Genomic DNA, 21,077 nt, shown 5'->3' on the forward strand with positions numbered 1-21,077 from the left:
TTGTAAATTTTTATATCACTTGATAAGCCAAAAAATTATAATTTTATTTATTAGTACACGAAATTTTTCTGTGTAAAATATATCTTACGTAGAAAAAAAAAGTTGTCGGAAACTATTGATTATAGCTGGCAACACTTAAATCATAGACACGTGCTTTACGCATGTTTTCGTTCTGCTTTGAATGTGTGATATTGAATAATGTCGGAAAAGCGTATTAAAGTGACTGCCGAAGTTCATTTCGCGCAGCATTTAGCATCTAATCAAAAGAAAATTCGTGACAGGGCATTTAAAAGATTGCAAAGATGGTTAGCGGCCAGATCCTCTTGCGAAAATGGTAAGTTACCGATTACGAGGCACGCGGTAAAATTGCAGTTCTGAATGAGGGGTTTGGACCTCTTCAAATTTTAGACCCCCCTATAGATGACCGAAAAAACAGACAATCGGTTTCTTCGACTTTTTGGTTAATCGGTTAATCTTACGTGGGCCGTCATGGCGGCGGGACGCACGTTCTAACCTAACATAACCTATTCAAATAAATTAAATCCAAATTCTTTCTTCATATAAATCATTTTTTGAGTTATTTTACATCTTTCTTACATTAGTAATTTTGGTAATTTATTAGAATAGGTTAGGTTAGAACGTGCATCCCGCCACCATGACAGTCCACGTAAGTAAAGATTATGCTCCATTTACACACAACAGTGACGTGCCGGCACAGTGCAGTGAATATTTGCCTGTGAGAAATCGTTGACCTAGTTTTAAACCACCCTGTCCAGACCATCACAGTGCTGTGCAGTGGCAGTTGCGTGACTGTACTGTGAAAGTACATTTGACAGGAACTATATTTTCACTGACAGTAAATTTTGTTTTCCAATGGATGATGAACATTTAAATGAAATTGTGGATCAAAATCCTGTTTTATTAGATTTATCTCATTCGAAATACATGAACATTGGGTACAAAACGAATATTTCTCTGTTTTGTTTAATAAAATATGAAATGTATTCGAAAGATGGTAGAATATCTACTCTGGAGAACAGTAAAGTTTCATGTATCTAAATGCCTTTTACCGGTGCACGTATCATCCACAACAAAGTAGTTACAAACGTTTTCAAACCTAACAGTTCTTCATCAGGTAACGATCCCCTGATGGAATGCACTTCGATTTAAAGTCGTGAAGAAACACAATCCGAAACGTTGTCCCGACCCGATGACGTCAATACGGACCTGCGTGCTAAGCGTGTTGAGTTCTAATTTATCGTTTTATCTAGTAGGGCCTGCCATGCCGTCGATACAGCTATTTAGAACTCAACATGCTTAGCGCGTAGGTCCATATTGACGTCATCGGGTCAGGACAACATTCTGGATCGTATTTCTTCACAACTTTGAATCGAAGCGCATTCCGTTAGGGGATCGTTACCTGATTAAGAACCGTTAGATTCGGAAACGTTTGTAACTACTTTGTTGTGGATGATACGCGCACTGGTAAAAGGCATTTAGATACGTGATGAAATGTATGTTGGTACATTCGAAAATATTCAAAAAATATAGATTCGTCATCTCAGTTTTTCATAAAGAGTATGAAACTCCCATTCTGTTGATATTTTTTGTCCATGCTTGATGTATGCTTTTTTGATTGCATTTTTTTTTCTTCATCCAAAGATATAGCTATCATAGCCAATTTATCCTCAGAAAAGTCCATGACCACTCACCGACAGTACGGTCACGTCACTGTCGTGTGTAAATACTCATCACTGTGCCATGCTCGACGTCACTCACCAAACGGTCACTGTGCCGGCATGTCACTGTTGTGTGTAAATGGACCCTTAACTGACTTTTTTACTCCTAAGGGAATTGTCTACAACTCTAATAAGGTCCTCCAACTACTTCATTTGGAGCTGCATTTGTATCCAATAGAAATTGGAAATTGTGAGAACAAAAATTGAAGCAAGTTTGTTAATTTGGCATATTATCAATAACATAATTGTACAATTATATCTTTAAATTCTTTTATTTTTAAAAATTAATTGTTAGTTTGTGATGATACAGCTTGCCTAGATTCAGTTGAAATGAAATATGTAGGTGTAGAATTAGAAGAATTTCACCATTTCGAACAATTTGAGAATGGCATGTTTAGTGGACTCTGTTTGAATCTGTTGAGAAGTTTTTTATGAAGTATTCTGTTTGGAAGTGCTACTTGAGAAAGTGTTGCCTGTTTTGATGGTGCATCTAAATGTATGCTACCTTTCAGTTGCGATAATTGATCAAAGATTGCTTCTTTGTCTAACAAAGTAAAGTAGGGGAAAGTGTGTAACGATGAGATGTTGCTATAAAACTGTAAGTCCGTAGACCGTGATGTTCTTTGTGAAGAAACGGCTACCGAGCAGATGGCAGTCCGGCTCCTGTTGTTAGGTTAACATTATTTTATCATCACTTGCATGTTTTTGACAAGGGAACTTTCTTGGGTAAAGCTATAGAAGCTTAACAATATGTGTTTTCTTATCATTTTTTTAAGCAACATATTTGATAACTTCCAAAACAGAATTTTTTGTTGCCGACTTGTATAAAAAGCACTAGAAACAAAATATCATAGAACTATTTACCAAGTGCAAGCCATATGAGATGCCATTGTTTAAGCTTGTTTATGTCATGGCAAGGTGGATGGCAGAAGCATAAAAAGCATGTCACGTGACCTCTTTGGCATCATTCCATCACGTGACTGTCTAGAAACTTCACTTACTTTGGCCACGTTATACATCTGATGCATTTCCTGGGAACTTTCTTTTCATAAAAGACTGCTTTTTCAGAGGCATCATGTAATAGAGCAGTGATGTCATATTTTCTAACATGTGATTGTGATTCGCCTCTTTTTGGACTCTGAAGAGTTTGTGGATCACAGTTTGATAAACATTTACACACAATAAACAACTGCTTAACTTGTAAATACAATAATGTGCTTGGTTTCAGTCCTGTGCTGTAATGGATATTGATGGATATCCAGAGTTATCATGTTTAATTCAACAGGTCTTAGAAATAAAGATGACCTATGACTTCATAGCAACAACACAACAATTTCATAATGTTATTTAAACATTTGTTTCACTTCAGATTTATAAAACATGAAGTAATGAGTCATTTGCAACATTTGAAAAGTGAGAAGGTGATGATGTAAATTTCTCACTATTATAATCATAAGCTTAGAAATTGCACCAATCATTTTACTATGGTTGTAACAGATTGTGCTATCAGCCATATTAAACTAACTGCTTGATAAAACATTCTGTTTTTAGTGTTGTTACATAAATTTAAGTACAGAAACTAAAATTTTAAAGAATATGTTTTAAATGTGACATAATAGCATGTATGTTACTGATTAATGGTAAATGTGAAATATGATGTTGCAAGGATCATTTCCCCCTTGTCACATTGTGTTATTGCATTCTGAACTACCCTCCTATGTGGTGTGACGACATTGCAAAGTTTAAGTCCCAGTGTTCAAAAATAATGCATAACATTGAACAATCTTGAAATGATGGGGAAGTGCCATCTGATTGGTCATTGCTGTAGTAATGTAAAAAAATTTAAAACTGGATCTCAAATAAAGATCTCCAGAACTGATGTAGGGTGTTAGTATCATTAAAATTATATAAAGCTTATAAGAATGTTTCAATTATTTCAAATATTTTGAGGTGTTTGATGAATTAAAGCTTATAAGAAAATGTTGTGATTAATTTTGATGATACTAACATCCTACATCAGTTCCGGAGATCTTTATTGAGGAGACAACCCTATTTCAGTCAAGTAAAATTTGGTTAAAAAGTACATTCTGGAATCAAGGAAATGTGTTATATCATGTCTGTTTTGTATTACAGTACAAAGATCTAGTTATACTTAGAAAAATTTAGGTACCATAACTTAAAGCCAACTTATAAGTACAACTGAATAGTCCAATGTATTAACTGTCAAGCAGTTGAAGTGGCAGCTTACCATTTGAGAGACCAGGGATTCAATCTGGACGAGTCTAAAACCCAGGAAATTCTGATGGTGGAAAATCTGGATATATCTTTATATGTATTCTGTAACAAATATTCAGTTTTGAAGTTAAATGAAATTGCTTATTGTAATCAAGTCAAAAGAATAGCATTAGATCATAATCTGTTAATGTGTTACAATCTATTATACTCTGCATGACCCACAATGGGATCAACGAGAGTGAAATGAAGATTGAAGAATAATAATCCAACCACGCTACCTGGAGATATGACCCATGTGTAGAGTATGAGGATCCAAATCAGATTAAATCTTCTATCTCTCATAGCAGTAAACTATACCTACTTTACAATCATCTGGCTGACTATACAGTCTTCCAAGATTAATACTTTTATTTTAAATTACTATAATTATGTTAATTATTACCTGAGAAATATGTGACTTATACCAATTGATAGAATAACAGTCTGAGTTTTGTCTTCCACCTGCATTTGAATGTCTCATTGCCTGCCTAAAGGAACTGTCATAAATGAAAATGGCAACACTGCAACAGAAAAGGCATTTTGTGTTCTGCAGTTCTCAAAGTCAGAATCCCTCATCATTGTGCAATGTGAATATTCTGCAGGAGTCATAGAATTATGGCTGCCATGGGAGGGATGACAACAGATATGTCAGTGAGTGTAGAAAGAATTTTTAAGAATACTTGTGATGTGAGGTGGAGGTACTGAAAAATTGTAATGGGCAAATGTGAAACTTGGATGGTTTCTGATATTATAATGTACTTACATTACATTATCAGGCAATTATTACCTGTAGCATTCTTTTTGGTTCATGATAAAACACAAAATGTTTTTCTAGTTTAAATTAATTAAATAAATTCTCACCAATTATTTGTAATATTGTTTTTTAATACAATAATATTTAGTTCAGTATACAAGTTGCTACCATATTTACTCAGATATAAGATGATCTCGCATATAGGACGAGGTGTGACTTTAGAGATCAAAATAAAGAAAATTAGATTTATTAATACAATTCTAATTTTATTTCGTTTAATCACAAATAAAATATTATCAAATGCACGTATTAAGGCAAACAACCATTTTTGCCTTAATACGTGATGAATGGAAAACAAAACCAAAACATTATAATGCACATGACCGGAAAAAGTTTATTTTTAATGATTCAGAATATGCTAATATTTATTAAAAATAACAATTTAACTAATGTAAAATAACTACATTTATAATTATTGTGACCTGTGACCTGTGACCTATATTTCATTAATGTTTTTATAAATAACTAGAAACTATTTTCTGCGAATGAATGAGATGCAACGTGGTTTTTAATTAATGGACGTAGGATTAAACCAATAAACAAAGGAAAGTGTGTCTTAATTTGTTTACAGTAGGTGCCAGCTTACACTAAATAGACTGTAGACCTATAATGACAGCATGAAGTATACACGGTTCACAGAAATTATTGCAAAATGCAAAGAATCCTTTGCTCGCGCATATAGGATGACCTAAGTTTTTGAAGCAGTGAAAAATGAATAAAAACCTTATATGCGAGTAAATACGGTATATTTGAGCATGTGAAGGTAATGTTAGATAACTAATGAATTATAAAAATTGTTTTCTAGACCTATGAGCGATTTGAGAATGGCATATTCACACTTCCTGGCTAGACGGCTAGGCTAAATACGTCATCCTTATATTGATCATAGGTCTAGAAAACAACAGCCACCAATGTGACCCTCTTTTGCTCTCCCATATCAACATTCATATAAAAATTGTATTACTTACTATTATAGATAATTGATGATCCATAGTTCAAACAACTGATAGTATGAAATTTTTATTTTTAGCATTTGAACACGAAGACATGATGAAACTATGGAAAGGACTATTCTATTGCATGTGGATGTCAGACAAACCTTTGATACAGGTTAGAATTTGATGCATCTTATATAATAAATCTTTAAATTTATCATAATCATTTTTGATTTCATTTTCTTTTTAGGAAACACTAGCAAATTCTATGAGTGAACTTATTCATAGATTTTCAAGAATTGAATATACGTATATGTTTATAGAATGTTTCTTTGAAACTATGTCGAGGGAATGGTTTGGGTTAGATAAGTTTCGCCTTGAAAAATTTATGATGGTAAGACAAAACTTTTAACAATATTTCAAATTATATTTATAGTTAAATTTATGTTCCTTAGTTATCTCCTTTGTTTTTGGCTACATACAGAGAAGACTGCAGGTTCTTTTCTTGAAATTAAAAGGACATCTGTATAAAAAAAGTATTTATATACAGTTTATATACAATCTTATCATAGCAAATGTTCTTCTCAATTCCATAAAGTCATACACAATTCTGGGAAGGAATCAAGAAACTTGACACAATCACATCTTAAGACACTGTACACTGAATCTAATATTATTGTTATTAGCTAATTAAGATGTTAACTAATTAAGGTGAAATCTAGGTTCACATTGGTAAAAGAACTGCAACCAAGTGGATATGAATTGCCACCTTTCAGTGAGTGTTCAACCAGTTTCTTAAGAGTTGAGAATATCTCAATTTTTGCCAAACTTTGGTTTGTTTGACCAATTAACTTTTCACAAATAATGTTTGAAACCTTTTTTACCACTCGCCCCTAACTTAGTTGTGTCACATAGTATGATGCAGACAATATTTTGTTTTAGTTACTTTCTGTTTCTTGTTCATAGTGGCTCTTTAGGGTAAACTTGTAACTTCTTTCATATTGTAAGCCATCATGCACTAAGTCTAAATTAAACTTTTATTGCACCAAAGTTCTCTGGTTGCTTCTAACTTGCCAGTTCAGTTTTATGGAGTAGTTCTCCACCTACAGAAATTCTATTTTGAAGGTTGCCCAACTATAAAGTATGCAAAACAATAATAAACATGAATAGCAAATTTTGTGTTATTTTTTCCCTGCTTCAATGTTTGATTAACAAACTGTTTTTTAGTTCCAAGTTTCTTATTTCAGTCTTAAATTCTCAACATGTTTTACAAGTTTTCAAAATATAATGTGTTTTTACAAGTTAAAATCATTCATTCTGCAGATAATTAGTTCAGAATCTGAAGTTATATTTGCATATTCTTTGATTTAGATTGTTAATCTGTTGATTAGATGTTACTTAAGATATAAAATACCATGTATAAAGTATAATGTCTATATTGTAGGATGAAAATTAAAAGAACAAAACTGTTTTTAATATACCATATGACAACATTCGTGATGGAATTGGTGTTTGATACTAATTCCACAGAAATCAAAACAAAGTGATTGCATGATAAACTATAGCTGTGCTACAGTCCAGCAAATTCAAAACAAGCCAGTTTTCTGGTAATTCTGGATTTCTGGGAACTGGATATTTAGTGCACTACTGTATTAATACTAGTATAACATTTAACTATTGTTTGACAATTTTTCTTAATTATATACTATCTATTAGAAGAGTTCTTAGTGACTGGAATATATGCTCTGCTGTTGAGACTTTAGTTTTAATTATATATTAAATAATTAAAGATTTTTATTTCTGTTTTTCAAATTTGTCTATATGGCTTGTGTTATATTTAAATACATTCTTAGTTTTAAATTGATAGGAGATAATCTATTTATCTATAATCATATAAATGTATTGATATAAATTATGTTAATTAATCTGTGTTGAGTTTGACAATTGAATGACAAGGTTGATGAAGGTACTAAGTTTCTTTTCAAGGAATTTTTTCTGTGTTGTTAATAAATTTCTTCATGCAATGATTGGTTACCATAATTTACATATATTTTTTTATTCTTAGCTAATCCGTAGATTTTTGCGACAAACTTTTGAATTTCTAAGAAAGGAAAAGTGGAATGAAGACAATATTAAATACTTATTGGAAAAACTGGAAAGCAATGTGTTAGCTCCAAAGATGAATTCGACATTAGTATCATTGAAGAGTCATATTATCGACATATTTCTTGAAGAATTAGCAAGAGTCGGCGGAGAAGAGGTATGTGATGAAGCGCTGTCTTATTTAAATGTTGTAGTATGTAGATTATTTTGTAATTGGATTGTTGAGAAGACTATATGAAAATAAATATGAAATGTATGTTTTATCTATGTTTTTTTGCATGGTAGCTTCTTCCCGAACAAGTGACAATTTTCTTACAACAGTTTTGTATGATGATGGCAAAAACAGATAAGTATGTTATAAATACTATTTCTAATAAGAAATTTATAATGAAATGCAGAATTATAAATATACAATTTATTTTTTAGCCCTGTTCTCTTGTCTGATATAGCAAAAAACATATTTGAATATATTATTTATCAAAATGATGATGCTGAAGAACAGAATGATGATACAGAGGAAATGGATGATGAAAAAGATAAAGGAAAACTTGAATGTGAGGAAAAATTGCCCATTCTTCAGGTAATTTTTCATTGTTTTTTTTCTCTTAAAAGTAACTTTCACACAAGTAATAATTTTATATTAATAGGTGAATTATGATGAAGTAGCAGATCTCTTATTTACTTTTGCTAAGAAGAAAAGTGTGAAGAAAGTAAATAGAGCAGTTATGTACAAACTGGTTAAAAAGTAAGAAACTATTTTTTTAAATATTGAAATGATGTTAATTCTAACAGAAAAGTATAAAATTTACTTTATAGATTTAGAGATTTGGCTCAAGGTGTATCAGTGTCCAAATTCGATGGTATTTTAAGTAGCGGAAGTGATTTGGACGAAGATGATGTCAGCATTGCAATTAATCATCTTCAGAAGGAGCAAGAGAAAGACAAAGAGGACACCGAGAAATGGAAAACAATTAGAAAACGCACATTGCAGGAGAGATGTAAAAAGGAAAAAATTATTGCAAAGAATAAAAAAGCAAAAATGGATGACAATTTTGACAAAAACAGTTCTGATGATGCCATAAATGTGTCAGAAGAAAATTTCAAAAAATATAAATGGGAGACTAGTGATAAGATAAAGAAAAACAGTGATTCAAAAAAGAAATTAAAGAATAATATTGATGGGCAGAAGTTTAAAGTTGCCAGTAAAACTAAGAAATTGAAAACAAAATCATTGATAAACAAAAGCAAACATTTTAAAAAGAAACAAAAAATGAAAGTGAAAAAATAAAATTGTTTCACTTGATATTTTTTTTGTTGTATTTCATTTTGTATATATTTAGAATAAATCTGAAATTAATTTTAAATTATTTATAGCAAAAGTGAAGCAATTAGTCATCATTGATCTTTCACAAGAATCTACATAAATTGGTTATATATCTTTAAAAGATGATTCATTGCAGCTAAAATCAGCACGGGAATGTTAAATAAATATAAGGCTCCGATAATTAAGCTAATGGTATTAGGAGGAGGTTGTATTGTAAGCTATTAACTTTTAACTACAGGATTATCCCATATTCTTATAGAAAAGGTTGAATTCAGATTGTATACATCATTGGTTTTTAACCAGGGTGCTGCAAAATAGTGCCCAGCAGCATCATTGTACTTGTTACTGAATGTACAAAAATTGTAAGAACTCTACATTGATAAAGTAGAATGCCACAACAAAGTTAGGGGTGCTAGTATTAGATAAAGGTTGAAAAACACTGGTATAGATTGTAAAGTAAACATTTGTCAAGATGTAAATTTTCATAAGTAGACACTCCTGTCTGAGCCACCCTGATTTTGCATTATACGAGGGGTGTTCAAATGAAAAGGTACAAAGTGACACTGTGGTTATAATTGAAGTCTTTATTCAAAGTAATTACCAGTGGCCTGAGCACAACTATCCCACTTTTTAATGAGCCAAAGGATTCCCTGTTCCCAGAATTCTTATGGCTGTGACAAGAGCCAGTCCTCCACTGTGCCCTTTAGTTTGTCCGAGTTGAAGCGCTTCCTTTTGAGATGTTTTTTGAGCAGACCAAACAGATAGAAGTTGCAGGACGACATGTCTGGGCTGTAGGGCAGATGCTCAAGCTGCTCACACTTGAACTTGACGTTCACACCTGGAGACGTGTGAATGTGGTGCGTTATTGTGGAGCAGAATCACTCCCTCTGTGAGCAGCCCAGGCCATTGCTCTTGATGGACTTGTGTAGGCTACGGAGTGTCTCACAGTACACATCACTGTTAATGGTTTTTCTGTCCATAATACAACTTTTGCAATGTGAACACCATGATGTCCTCGCACTGCTGTATCAATAGAGAGAACACACAACTGTCTACTTCTCTCCTGTGTCGTGCAGGAACACATGCATGATGCACAACCACGCCGGACACTACATTCGCATCCCTAGATGTCTCACTATGGTATCCCAAAGTGACATATTCCCATTTCAACCAGTTTGGTTGTGACAACGTTTCGTACCTTTTCATTTGAACACCCCTCGTATCTTAACCCTCTACTGTTCTGTGTAAATTTGATGTCAATCTCCTTTTACCATCATTTAACTGTAAAATACATTTTATTCCCTTTTTGACCAATGTAACTTGAAAGTTAAAATATGGCTGCTATTTTTTGATGTGTTGACAGCAATGATAAGTTCATTTTTTACCACTAGCTATCTGTATATTTTAGACTCTGCTTATAGTTAGCTGTTTTTACCATTATATTTTAATGCTGTCTTTAGGTTAGTTTTGATAATGGAAAAATATTTAACACAATTGTAAGCATAATTCTACATAAAGCAAAATTATCTTATAAAATTGTTAAATGTAACTTTTGTGAATAAAATTAGATATGTAACTTTCAAGTAACATTGAGCACTAATAAACTATGACTCTTTTTATATAGAGACATGGAAATTGGCATGAAAACATTTTATGGCAGAGAAAAAACAAACATATTGAAATAAGAACTATTTGTGAATATGAGTCAGAATATTCTTTTTTAGCTACAGCTAGTTAAGATTTGAAATAAGTGATAACATTCATAGAAATTATTACTGAAAATTATTATGATTGTGTAGATGAGGATAATAACAAAATAGATGGGAAACCCTAAACCAGAAGTTTTCTATTCACCCATAAATGGTGTTTTAAGGCATTTGTGTTATGTGATTTACCAGGAATTGCATATAATTTGGAACTATTCTAACAAAAAGCAGTACATTATATCTCCTTACCAGGTAATAGAGTAACTGGAAAGGTTTCACAGCCAGTTCAAATTGTTCCATTCAATTTCATACTAATTAGTTTAATGATGGCAGGTTATATCAAAGTAAGTAAATAACCAGTGTCAGTACTTAATTTTAATTTGTATATGCTATATTTATAAGTTTGTTAAATAAAATATATTTCCATTCTTTTTTAAATCCTTTACACATTTTGCTTACAGTTATGGTATGATGATATTTTTCCTTTTTGTTTAGTTTATTATTTTTAGCCCAATGTGACTTCAAAGTAACATACCAAATTTGAAAAATAGAAAAGTAGAATTTCATCTCGTGTTTAATAATCAGTATTAAACAATACATATATATACTAGCAGGCAGGCCCGGCGTTGCACGGGCAAAAGTAACGATAGCGAAGATTAAGATTACTACGTTATAGTCACAAAAGAAAAAGAGTAATTTCATCAAGGAACTAAGTATTTCTAAAGAAAGGTCGAATTTGTAAATCGAATGTTCTAATATTATTCGATTTTCACGACGTGTTCTGATTATATCGTTCGATTTTCATCGAATGTTCTAAAGAAGAAAGGTCGAGAAAAACCGAACTAATCTGTTTAAGTTTAAAAATCGAATATGTTCTAACATATTACTCTATTTCTTTTTTTTCCAGCGCCCGTAAATCTTGCACTTCGCTTTCTCTTGTTCTCCATTGTTACTTAACACTTTGGTACTTAAATTTGGTGCTCTGTGTACCAAATTTCAACTTTTAACTCCCGTTTTAGTGAAAATTACGATTATTACGTTACAGTCAACCTTACCCGTTTTCACAGAATGCAAGAATTGGGTCCCCCTGTTTCCGGACTAATTACAGAATTTTTAGATGGGTCTAAAAATATGTTCGATTTCCCGCAAAAACGAAAAACACTGCATCTGCGTCTTGCACGTCGCTTTCTCTTAACAATTCCATTGTTACGTAACACTTCCATTGTTGGCATTTCCATTGTTACTTAACACTTCCATCAACAATGGAAGTGTCAAGCCTTAATCCTGTCCCTCTCCCCCGTGGGGAGATATTTCGAAAAATCCCTTCTAAGTGTGCGTTCTCGTGACGTACCCTAACTGTGTACCAAATTTCAACTTTCAACTCCTAACTGTTTGGGCTCTGCGCTGATTATTATTATTATTAACAACTCGTCTCGATTCTATATATAGAATATGTTAATAAGTTTTTTATGTGTCAAAAATTAATTTGGGCAGCAAAAGGTTAAAACTGCACGATTTTGGACCTACTACCAAAATTTTAAAAATCCGTATTTCGTAACGGTATTGCGGCGAACTCACAGTTTATAGAACCAAAATTGTTCAATTGATCCCGTCTACCACTCATTTCGTTTTGTCGGTCTAATTTCTTAACACCCTGTATAAAAGACATATTTAATAGCTTTCTAAAATTATTAATTTCTTGCATAATTCTCCAGAGCCGTGTTAACCGGCCTCTGGCATTTGCCAGAATTTCCAGTCCAGCTGTAGTTCCAAACTTTTAGTATGATTTGAAGCGTTTGAATAAACCCTATTTGGAAGAAAAACAAATAAACTAAACTGTAACGATCTGGTATGAAAGTTAGTAACGTTTCCACTAGGGAAATTTGTATTCAATTATAATTCTGGTAGAAATCGAACTTGGACACGATAACTCTCGATAGTGGAGTTCGGGTTCGATTCTAGTTCAACGATTTTTCTGCCTTCAAAACAATTTTAAGTAATTATTTTTATTAGTTATATAATAATATCAGCAAGATATATTGTGTAAATAATAACACAAAAAATAGAATAAAATTCGATAATGACACAAGCCATATTTTTACCGGAAAATTTAATTTTTGAATTATTTGAATGAATGAAAAGTAAATAAACTCGATACTTAGCTCTATCTTTCGACGATTAAGATAAATAGCAATTTTATTTATTAATTATAACGTTTTAGAGTTGTTATTAATGTGGTATTATATATTATTAATTTATATCTATTAAATTTAGTTAATAAAATGGTATTATAATGTCATAAAAACGATTTGGTAAAAAATTTCTGAAAACAGACGACATTTAGCTTCATAGAGTTATGTAGTTCGATGTTTTGATTTGCCAAGGAGACAGCTTGTCAATTTCTTGATGGATTCTTGTTTTATTCGTAAAGAAGAGAAGATAATGAAGAGTTTCACCTTTAAAGACTCGAAAATCTTAGATAATGTGGTAAATGTCAAATACATTATTCCGTGTAAATTTAGTTGCAAAGGTTAGAGTTAAGGAAAGTGTTTCTACTGTTTGTGTAATTACTTAGGGGTAATTAGATGAAATGTGATGAATAGGGTAAGATGTCAACTCTGAATGAGGGATTTACTACCAACTAGTGTTATCACCTGTCCGGTTTTCACCCGGACAGTCCGGGAATTGACTCACTGTCCGGGTGAACTATTAATTTTGTCCGGGAATTTCGTAGAAATTGTGAAATTACGATGAAACAGAGTTCTTGCAAATATTGTTATAAATTTACACAATTTGAATAACGAAAGACCTCACACTAATTGAAACTCATTTGCCATTCTGCCACGTTACTCTGTTTATGCTGATGTGTGACGCGCGACCTGCCTCTCGACCTTTTTTTTTGCTTGTATGTTACTCTATGCAAGTCCCTAGTCTTTAACTGTAACTGATTTAGAACCAGCATGCACGTTGTTCTTCATTGTAAAATGACATTGTGCATGCGTCAGGAATTTATGTTCGAACAAACCTGACCTGCCGTCCGGGTCAGTGATTTCGTAAAGGTGGCAACACTACTACCAACGGAGTCATTGACCCCCCATATGAGCAAAAATGTCAAATAAACCACACCTGGGCTCAATACAAGCTCTGAATGAGACATTTGGGATCTTATCACAGGTGTAGAGCATACCTTTAGGAGCAAAATGTCAAAGGAACTGTACCTGTATAAATGACCCTTTGTGAGATACGGCCCCCAAAATTGGGACGCATCAGATTCCCAGTCATGTTGCTCTGCTAAGACTATTGCATTTAACTGTTTAGTCCACTTGACTGTTTGTGGAGTACTTAATGTTATATAGTTTTAGGGGTAGTGTTGCCACCTTTTCAAAATTGCTGACCTGGACGGCAGGTCAGGTTTGTTTGAACAGAAGTCCCTGACACATGCGCAATGTTATTTTACCATCTGAAGAAAAATGTGCTCGCCAGTTCTAAACCAGTTACATTGCTCCTAGACAAGTGCCTAAGTTAAGAAATTAAATAAAATTTATAAAAATATTTGCTAGTACTTTGTTTTATCATAATTTTATAATTTCTACAAAATCCCGGACAAAATTAATAGTTAACTCAGAAAATGAATTAAAAACCAGACTGTCCAGGTGAAAACCAGACGGGTGGCAACACTAGGGAAGATGGGGCAATCCCCCACCTCGGGTGCTGAGATGCGAGCAATAGCCGGCACCGAAGTGCATGATTACGTGCAGAGCGTCTGTGGTGGATCTAGGTTTTTCGGGGCCTAGGGCTTATTGAAGTCTAATGGGGCCCTATTTTTTGTTAATACAAATTATATTATAATTACCAGTATTATTATATTATTAGTATTAACTATCTTTTACTATACAATGCATGCTTGTTGTTAATGAAAAAGTATCAAAAATTTATGATGATAATTCAATTCTTGTAGGCCTACTTCACAAATTATCTCCTTTCTCACCACACAATTGGATAATCTAGTCTGAAGGATGTTATGGTGGTTTTGACCCTTGTGCCATCACCAGAAGAATTTCTAACATATTGTTTTGTATATTAAGGTGAATGAGAGCATCAAAACAAAATGTTTGATTGTCATGGCTCTCTTCAGATTATCCAACTTGGGATTTGAAAAAAGAAATTGTTAAGATACTTTATACTTCAAATTAGTATTTCATCTGAAATTGTAAATTTTAATTATAATTGTTATCCTGGAGTTTTAATTACTATCAAACTTAGTCAAATTATTTTTACGTAGAATTTCAGCTGTCAGTCAAATGAATGTTTGCTGACCAAAATTGAAGTTTGTCTTGGTTATGCCCATTTCTCTTTTTCTAAAAAACATTACTGCTGGTATGCGTACATGTTAAATAAAGCTTGTTTTAGAAAGAATGTAACAACAAAAAACAATATTTAACACCACTAATCATTTTTATTTAAAAATGTGCACATTTATTTTATAAATGGAAGAAACTGGAGATATACAAAATAATTTGGAAAATGTGCACATTTCCAAATTTTTTGTATATATCCACTTTCATTACTATTTCTTGTTTTGAATTTAGTGTCAATTGCTAAATGGTGCTCTTTTAGTAACCACAGTTTTATTAAAACACTTAAAAGTAATAAGATATATGTAAAAACTTTTTTTAAATATTTAACCACATTTTTACCTCTCTCCATCAAAATATTACTGTTAATGCTTCTCCATACCCTGTTGTTTGATAATATAGCAAGGACAGACAATTACCAGATGGTATTGTCTGTTCAACAGAACATCACCAAGACTTATATTTATTTTATAATTATTCATTGGAAAACAAAAATTGTGCTATGTTGACATTTTCAATCTTAATTACAGTGGAACCTCGCTTAACAAGCACCTCTCATAACGAGTAATTTGCATAACAAGCAAAGCTAATTATAAAAAAAATGACTCTCTTAACGAGCGACGTTTTGCATAATGAGTGATAAAAAGGGGATGTCCCGAATTGTGCGTATGCTACATCAGTTTGTGTTTAGCACTTGTTCCGCTAGTATCTTACTGTCACTTATGATCACATATTTTTCCAAACTTGTGTTCAGACATATTACACATAACATCAACAATCATAGCCCGTTATATAATAAATATGCCAAACGATATGCCAAATTCTTGGCTATGTAAAGGCTATAATTAAATATTAGAAATTACTGTATTTCAATTTTTTTTTGTTTTCTGCAAATCAAATTTGCATTCCAGGTTGGTTCATTCCATGCTAGAAGAAAAATGATGATTCACACATTTTCTTTGAATAAACATTATACATAAAATATTTGAGTATTTTTTTTTTATACATAAATAATTAATAAGACAATTTGGCACTAGAGCTTTGTAACGGGTTAGTCGTTATTTATTTATATTTTTTTTTTTTTTGGCATGGAATGCATTATCGTATTTTACATTAGTTTATGTAGAAAAAATTGTTTCACTTTATGAGTAACATTCTGGAATGAATTATGCTCATTAAGCAAGGTTCCACTGTACATTTTACTTAATTTATTTTCTTGATTTTATTGTGCTAGAATTATTTAGTAAGAATAATTTGATTTAATGATGTTTTTATAACATAATTATTATTTACAAAGGATTATGATAATATATTAATTTTTACTATATTAAATATCAGAATTCTTTGCAACTCTTTGATTAAACCTAGGCCTAGAAGTTGAAGAAGAAAACATATACCTCTGGACAACAAAATTAGAATTTTGTATGAGTACTAGTTGCAATATCTTTGTTGCATTATACAAATTTGTTATAGGGGGAGTGCATTATATGGGAGGTCACTGTATATAGTTAAGAAAATTTCTTAATTGCATCCAAATTTTTATTCCAGAATGCTTGTTAATATTTTTACACACGATTATCTTACCAACTTATTAATATTTTTTGAAATAAGTCTGTATGCCATGTTTAAAAAGTTTCCTTATACATATAGTATATTTTGTATAAAAATTTTATTTGCATGTAAAGTTATTTTCATTATTAATTCTGTTAAGTTGATGTAGTGGTATAAATATTTATATATTTTTGTGATTCCATAATTTTGGAAATTATAAAATAAAAAAATGTTCTTATTTGATGAATTAATTGATTATAGGTGCCAAAGTTCATCCTTTGTCCTTGGTTGGGATATTTGTTGTATGAAGAATGGCTGATGTTTTTATAAAGAAAGAGTTTTTCAAGTAAGTAAACTTCTTATTTGTCAACAGATTTTTCTTAATACAATACAGTAAAATCTGTTTAAAATAAAAACTATCTAAACAGAAAATAAATACATAATTTTTTCTTGTTATATAATATGTAGTGACTCAGGTTTACCAGGTTTTTTTAAAAATTTTATATTAAATATTTTGGTTGTGGAACCATTCAAACGTATTTGTTTGAATGGTTCCATGCAAATGGTGCAAGCAAAAAGGTTGAGAAATGCTGATCCAGCCTTTTCTGTTTGCAGTGTAATTCACAGGAAAATTTCTTTCATTCTTAAAATACTGTGGTTTTAACAATTTTCTGATAACTAGCAATTTTTTCTTATCACTTCCCATCATATTTGTGCATACAAGCACCATCAAGTGACTTTCTGGTTTTTTTCGCCAACACATTTTTTCACTTTGAATTTAAATGTGTATGTATAGTCAGGCATCAGATTATAAAAAAGTTCCATTTTGTTGGCATTGAAGATATCTTTGTCATAAAAATCTTTTCTCATTTCTGCTCAAAAAAAGGTCAATCCATTCATTTGCAGTTACTTGATCACCAGATCAAGATTCTCCACTAATTTTTGAATAAATGATATGTTGGTTTTTGAATTGATCCAGCCAATCATTGTTGTGTACAAAATTGCTGTACCTAAATTGTCTAACAAATTTTTCTGCTTGAGCTTTCAAGATCAGTCTGTCAATTGAAAATCAAGCATCTCTTTGTATACTAAACCATTGAAGTAGTGCTTCATTGGTGTTTGCATGCTCATACTTCCTAAATTTTTTTGTTTCAGTTATATTTTTCTCCAGCACCAATAGGTAGACATCTTTATTTCTCTGTAATGTCAATACGGTCAAAGAAGACAAAGAAAACTTTCTACACACTTTGACGGTTTTAGTACCTAGTCCTAACTTGCAAATAATTTCTACTTTTTGTAAACCAAGAGCTGTTTTCTTTTCTTCATAGACATCTTTCTCATAGAAAGGTTCATTTCTAACTACAGTATTTGGTAATTTTACAATTGTAGTGATGATTAGGTAAATTGGCAGAGGAGGACTGGAATCTAGTCAACAAAGAGAGGGGCAGTCTCCAAAAAGTTGTGATAAATAGACCTGTAATTCATCGAAATCATAAAACTAAGTAAACCTTTCAGCTATGCACAATGTATGAACAATTAAGAATGTTCATACATTTGCATAGCTACCAAAAATTTGCTTGGTATATCTGTGAAGTACACTTGTTATAAGTGCAAGGAAATGTATGGGAAGATGTAAATTAAAATTGCTATGGTGTTTTGCTTGTCATAACCATAAACTCATTATATCCATGTTTGTTATAACTGAGTTGAACTATATTTAAAAAATCTTACTAACATAAGATTGTTTTCCATCAACTTTCAATGTTTCTTTAAAATATAATTATTGCCTCTTGAAATATCACTTTAAAATATTTTGTCACAAATTTCTCTCCTAAGAATTACTTTTTGTAATTTGAGAATTTTTTAACCTTTGAATATTAATATTTCTGTAAAATATCATATTTTATATCATATCAAATATGATAGAACAAGTTTTTACAAAGATACAAAAATAAAACAAAATTGATTTCAATAAGAGAGATTGAAAGAAAACTGATGAGATTTCATTGACATTGTGATGGAAGCAATTGTTCATTATATATAGTCATCAACTAACAAAAGCCCAAGTAGTTTTTGAACCTTTTTGATGTTTACATAGGAAACCCAAGCATGGCTCATTACATCAGCTAATTCAATACTATATTACTGATATGAGGAATAACAAAAATTCATTTTTAAGAATTGTTCTTATTGACAATATGAGTAATTTTAAATTAAAAAAGTTTAAATAATTTTAAATAAAAATTGAAAAGTTCTGTATTAGTCTAACTTGATAATGGTTCATTAAAAAATGGTTCAGAAAGCATTAAAAAAATGAACCCATTTTAATGCTTTCTGCCCTGTGAGTATTAAGATGACCTATCTTGATGTATAGTACATCAATTTATGTTAAAACATTGTTTTCAAGGTCTTTGAAACATAAAATTCTTTCTTTGGAGCAGAAGGCCTACATATGAGTAGTAACTGTTTTTTTTTTTTTTTTCCTGTATTGATTTAATAAAAACATAAAATGGAATGATTCTGAATGGTTTTGTCATATTCCATTTTAAACAGGTTTTATTGTATACATATTCCATTTTAAACAGGTTTGATTGCATACATATTCCATTTTAAACAGGATTGAAACATATTCCATTTTAAACAGGTTAAATTATTGTAAACTCAACAACAACTTTCAAACGTTTGAAAGTTGTTGAGTTTACAATAATTTAAACAATCATAGTTAAGTTTTAGTAGATAAGACAATATTATATGATTTTGAAATATGAATTTATTAAATTTAATACATAATAGTAAAAATCACTCCACATAAATTTATTTATCATTAAGTTTAACTTTTACAAGACTTAAATATCTTTTCATTGAAATTATTTTAAAATATTGTATTTGTTCAAGTATTAGTTGTTTTTCTTCTTCCCAGTTTTAAAGGAGCAAAAACTTCTCTCAACTTATTTGAGTCCCATTAAAGTTTTCTCAATTTTGATAACTGTCTGTGGTATACATAGTACAGAATTAAACAGACACTAAAATTTGGTGTATTGATTGTTTAGTAAATTTTTCATAATTTTTATAGGTAAAAAGTATTAAAATTGCATATATTCTTGTAAAAATTAGGATAACAGAATTATATAAAAGATGGTTGTTGTTGACACAATTATAAAGGACTTTAAGATATGTTGTGTTACCAGCAACTTAGACTAAACAGAGGATAATGTACTGTTCAGGGAGCTGAAGACCATGTTGGCAATAAAATAGGAAACAGGAATGATGTCGAAAGTAATGAAGTATTGTTTCAATTCCAAAGTTTTTAAATGCAAATTGTTAATTCTTTATAAGCAAATAAAATTAATAATAAAAAGTTGACTTACTTTCAGGTCCTAATTTTTCAAAAAAGTCCCAGAATTGAGAGTTGATTTATATTTGGGCCAATACAGTATATTTAAGTTCTCTCAATAAAATCATGGAGAATAAAAATCTGTGAATAAATTTTGATTTGATCTCGCAAGTCAGTGTAATGAATTAAGATTAAAAAATCACAAAATTATTATTTTATTGATAAAATAAATTGCATACAAAAAGAAGTTTCTTACAGATATGTGGTTCATTAAAATAGCCATCAGTTGAACTTGCAAAACAAAAATTTTCATATATTCACTCATATTTATTTGTCTAATTCTCTATTTAAGGAAATTAATTTATTGAATGAACAGTAAATGTTTTCAGAAGAAAAACTTATTATTTTAATACACATTTGCCAAAATAATACAATAGAATCTATTTTTATGTCTCTACATTTGTTCATTTTTGGGGGGTGGATATCCACTGTTCTTTGGGAATTTTCCATTTATTTTTTAAATAAATAAAACTGTAATTAATTTTGATTATAGTTATTAGAAGTTGTTAGAGAGGTTGCGGCCAAAGTTTTCATCTCTAAAACATGAACATCGAACGTTGAGCGCTGCCTTCCTGTAAATCTAGAAGTTTGACAATGGCATTTGGAACATTGAGCATGATTCCAATGACATTCCAAACACCATTGTCAAACTTCTAGATTTACAGGAAGGCAGCACTCAATGTTCGACATTCACGTTTTAGAGATGAAAACTTTGGCCACAACCTCTCTATTATCTTAGGTAATCGGCATTTTTGGGCCTTTTTTTTTTTGTGCTTTCAGCCTCAATATGCAATTGATAATATGCAATCACTATCATTATCATTCTTAACCAATATTTTAAACATTAAATGTTAATCGTTTTAGTTGTTGTTTTCTTGCAGT

General features: G+C 31.1%; 3 protein-coding genes across 4 annotated transcripts in view; 2 read left to right on the forward strand and 1 right to left on the reverse strand.

Moving 5' to 3' along the window:
• LOC136989546 (uncharacterized protein NKAPD1-like) overlaps nucleotides 1-21,077 on the reverse strand; it is a 106,598-nt gene that overhangs the window by 19,930 nt on the left and 65,591 nt on the right. The window lies entirely within an intron of this gene.
• Nnp-1 (Ribosomal RNA processing protein 1 homolog Nnp-1) lies at nucleotides 149-9,243 on the forward strand. Its single transcript, XM_067287765.1, has 8 exons — nucleotides 149-334; nucleotides 5,858-5,937; nucleotides 6,013-6,156; nucleotides 7,828-8,022; nucleotides 8,151-8,215; nucleotides 8,292-8,445; nucleotides 8,513-8,610; nucleotides 8,682-9,243. Exons 1-8 carry the CDS (start codon nucleotides 199-201, stop codon nucleotides 9,151-9,153), a joined length of 1,344 nt encoding a protein of 447 aa, XP_067143866.1. The 5' UTR covers nucleotides 149-198; the 3' UTR covers nucleotides 9,154-9,243.
• The window catches only part of NANS (N-acetylneuraminic acid synthase), a 32,179-nt gene continuing 24,238 nt past the window's right edge, over nucleotides 13,137-21,077 (forward strand). The window contains exons 1-2 of one of the 2 annotated variants that reach the window (XM_067287758.1): nucleotides 13,137-13,382; nucleotides 17,063-17,147. The gene's annotated coding sequence lies outside the window, so the exon portion shown is untranslated. The remainder of the gene's footprint in view (nucleotides 13,383-17,062; nucleotides 17,148-21,077) is intronic. The other variant, XM_067287757.1, reaches the window with a different exon arrangement.

Source organism: Centruroides vittatus, unplaced genomic scaffold (genome assembly GCF_030686945.1).
Source record: "Centruroides vittatus isolate TY-2023 unplaced genomic scaffold, ASM3068694v2 scaffold_654, whole genome shotgun sequence".
Taxonomy (NCBI): domain Eukaryota; kingdom Metazoa; phylum Arthropoda; class Arachnida; order Scorpiones; family Buthidae; genus Centruroides; species Centruroides vittatus.

Bases quoted from the DNA above. Each gene is read 5' to 3' on its own strand.
- Nnp-1 (XM_067287765.1), top strand. From the start codon at position 199: ATGTCGGAAAAGCGTATTAAAGTGACTGCCGAAGTTCATTTCGCGCAG. The intron at 8,023-8,150 runs GTATGTGATGAA...TTTGCATGGTAG, and splicing joins CAAGAGTCGGCGGAGAAGAG to CTTCTTCCCGAACAAGTGAC. The intron at 8,611-8,681 runs GTAAGAAACTAT...TTTACTTTATAG, and splicing joins ATGTACAAACTGGTTAAAAA to ATTTAGAGATTTGGCTCAAG.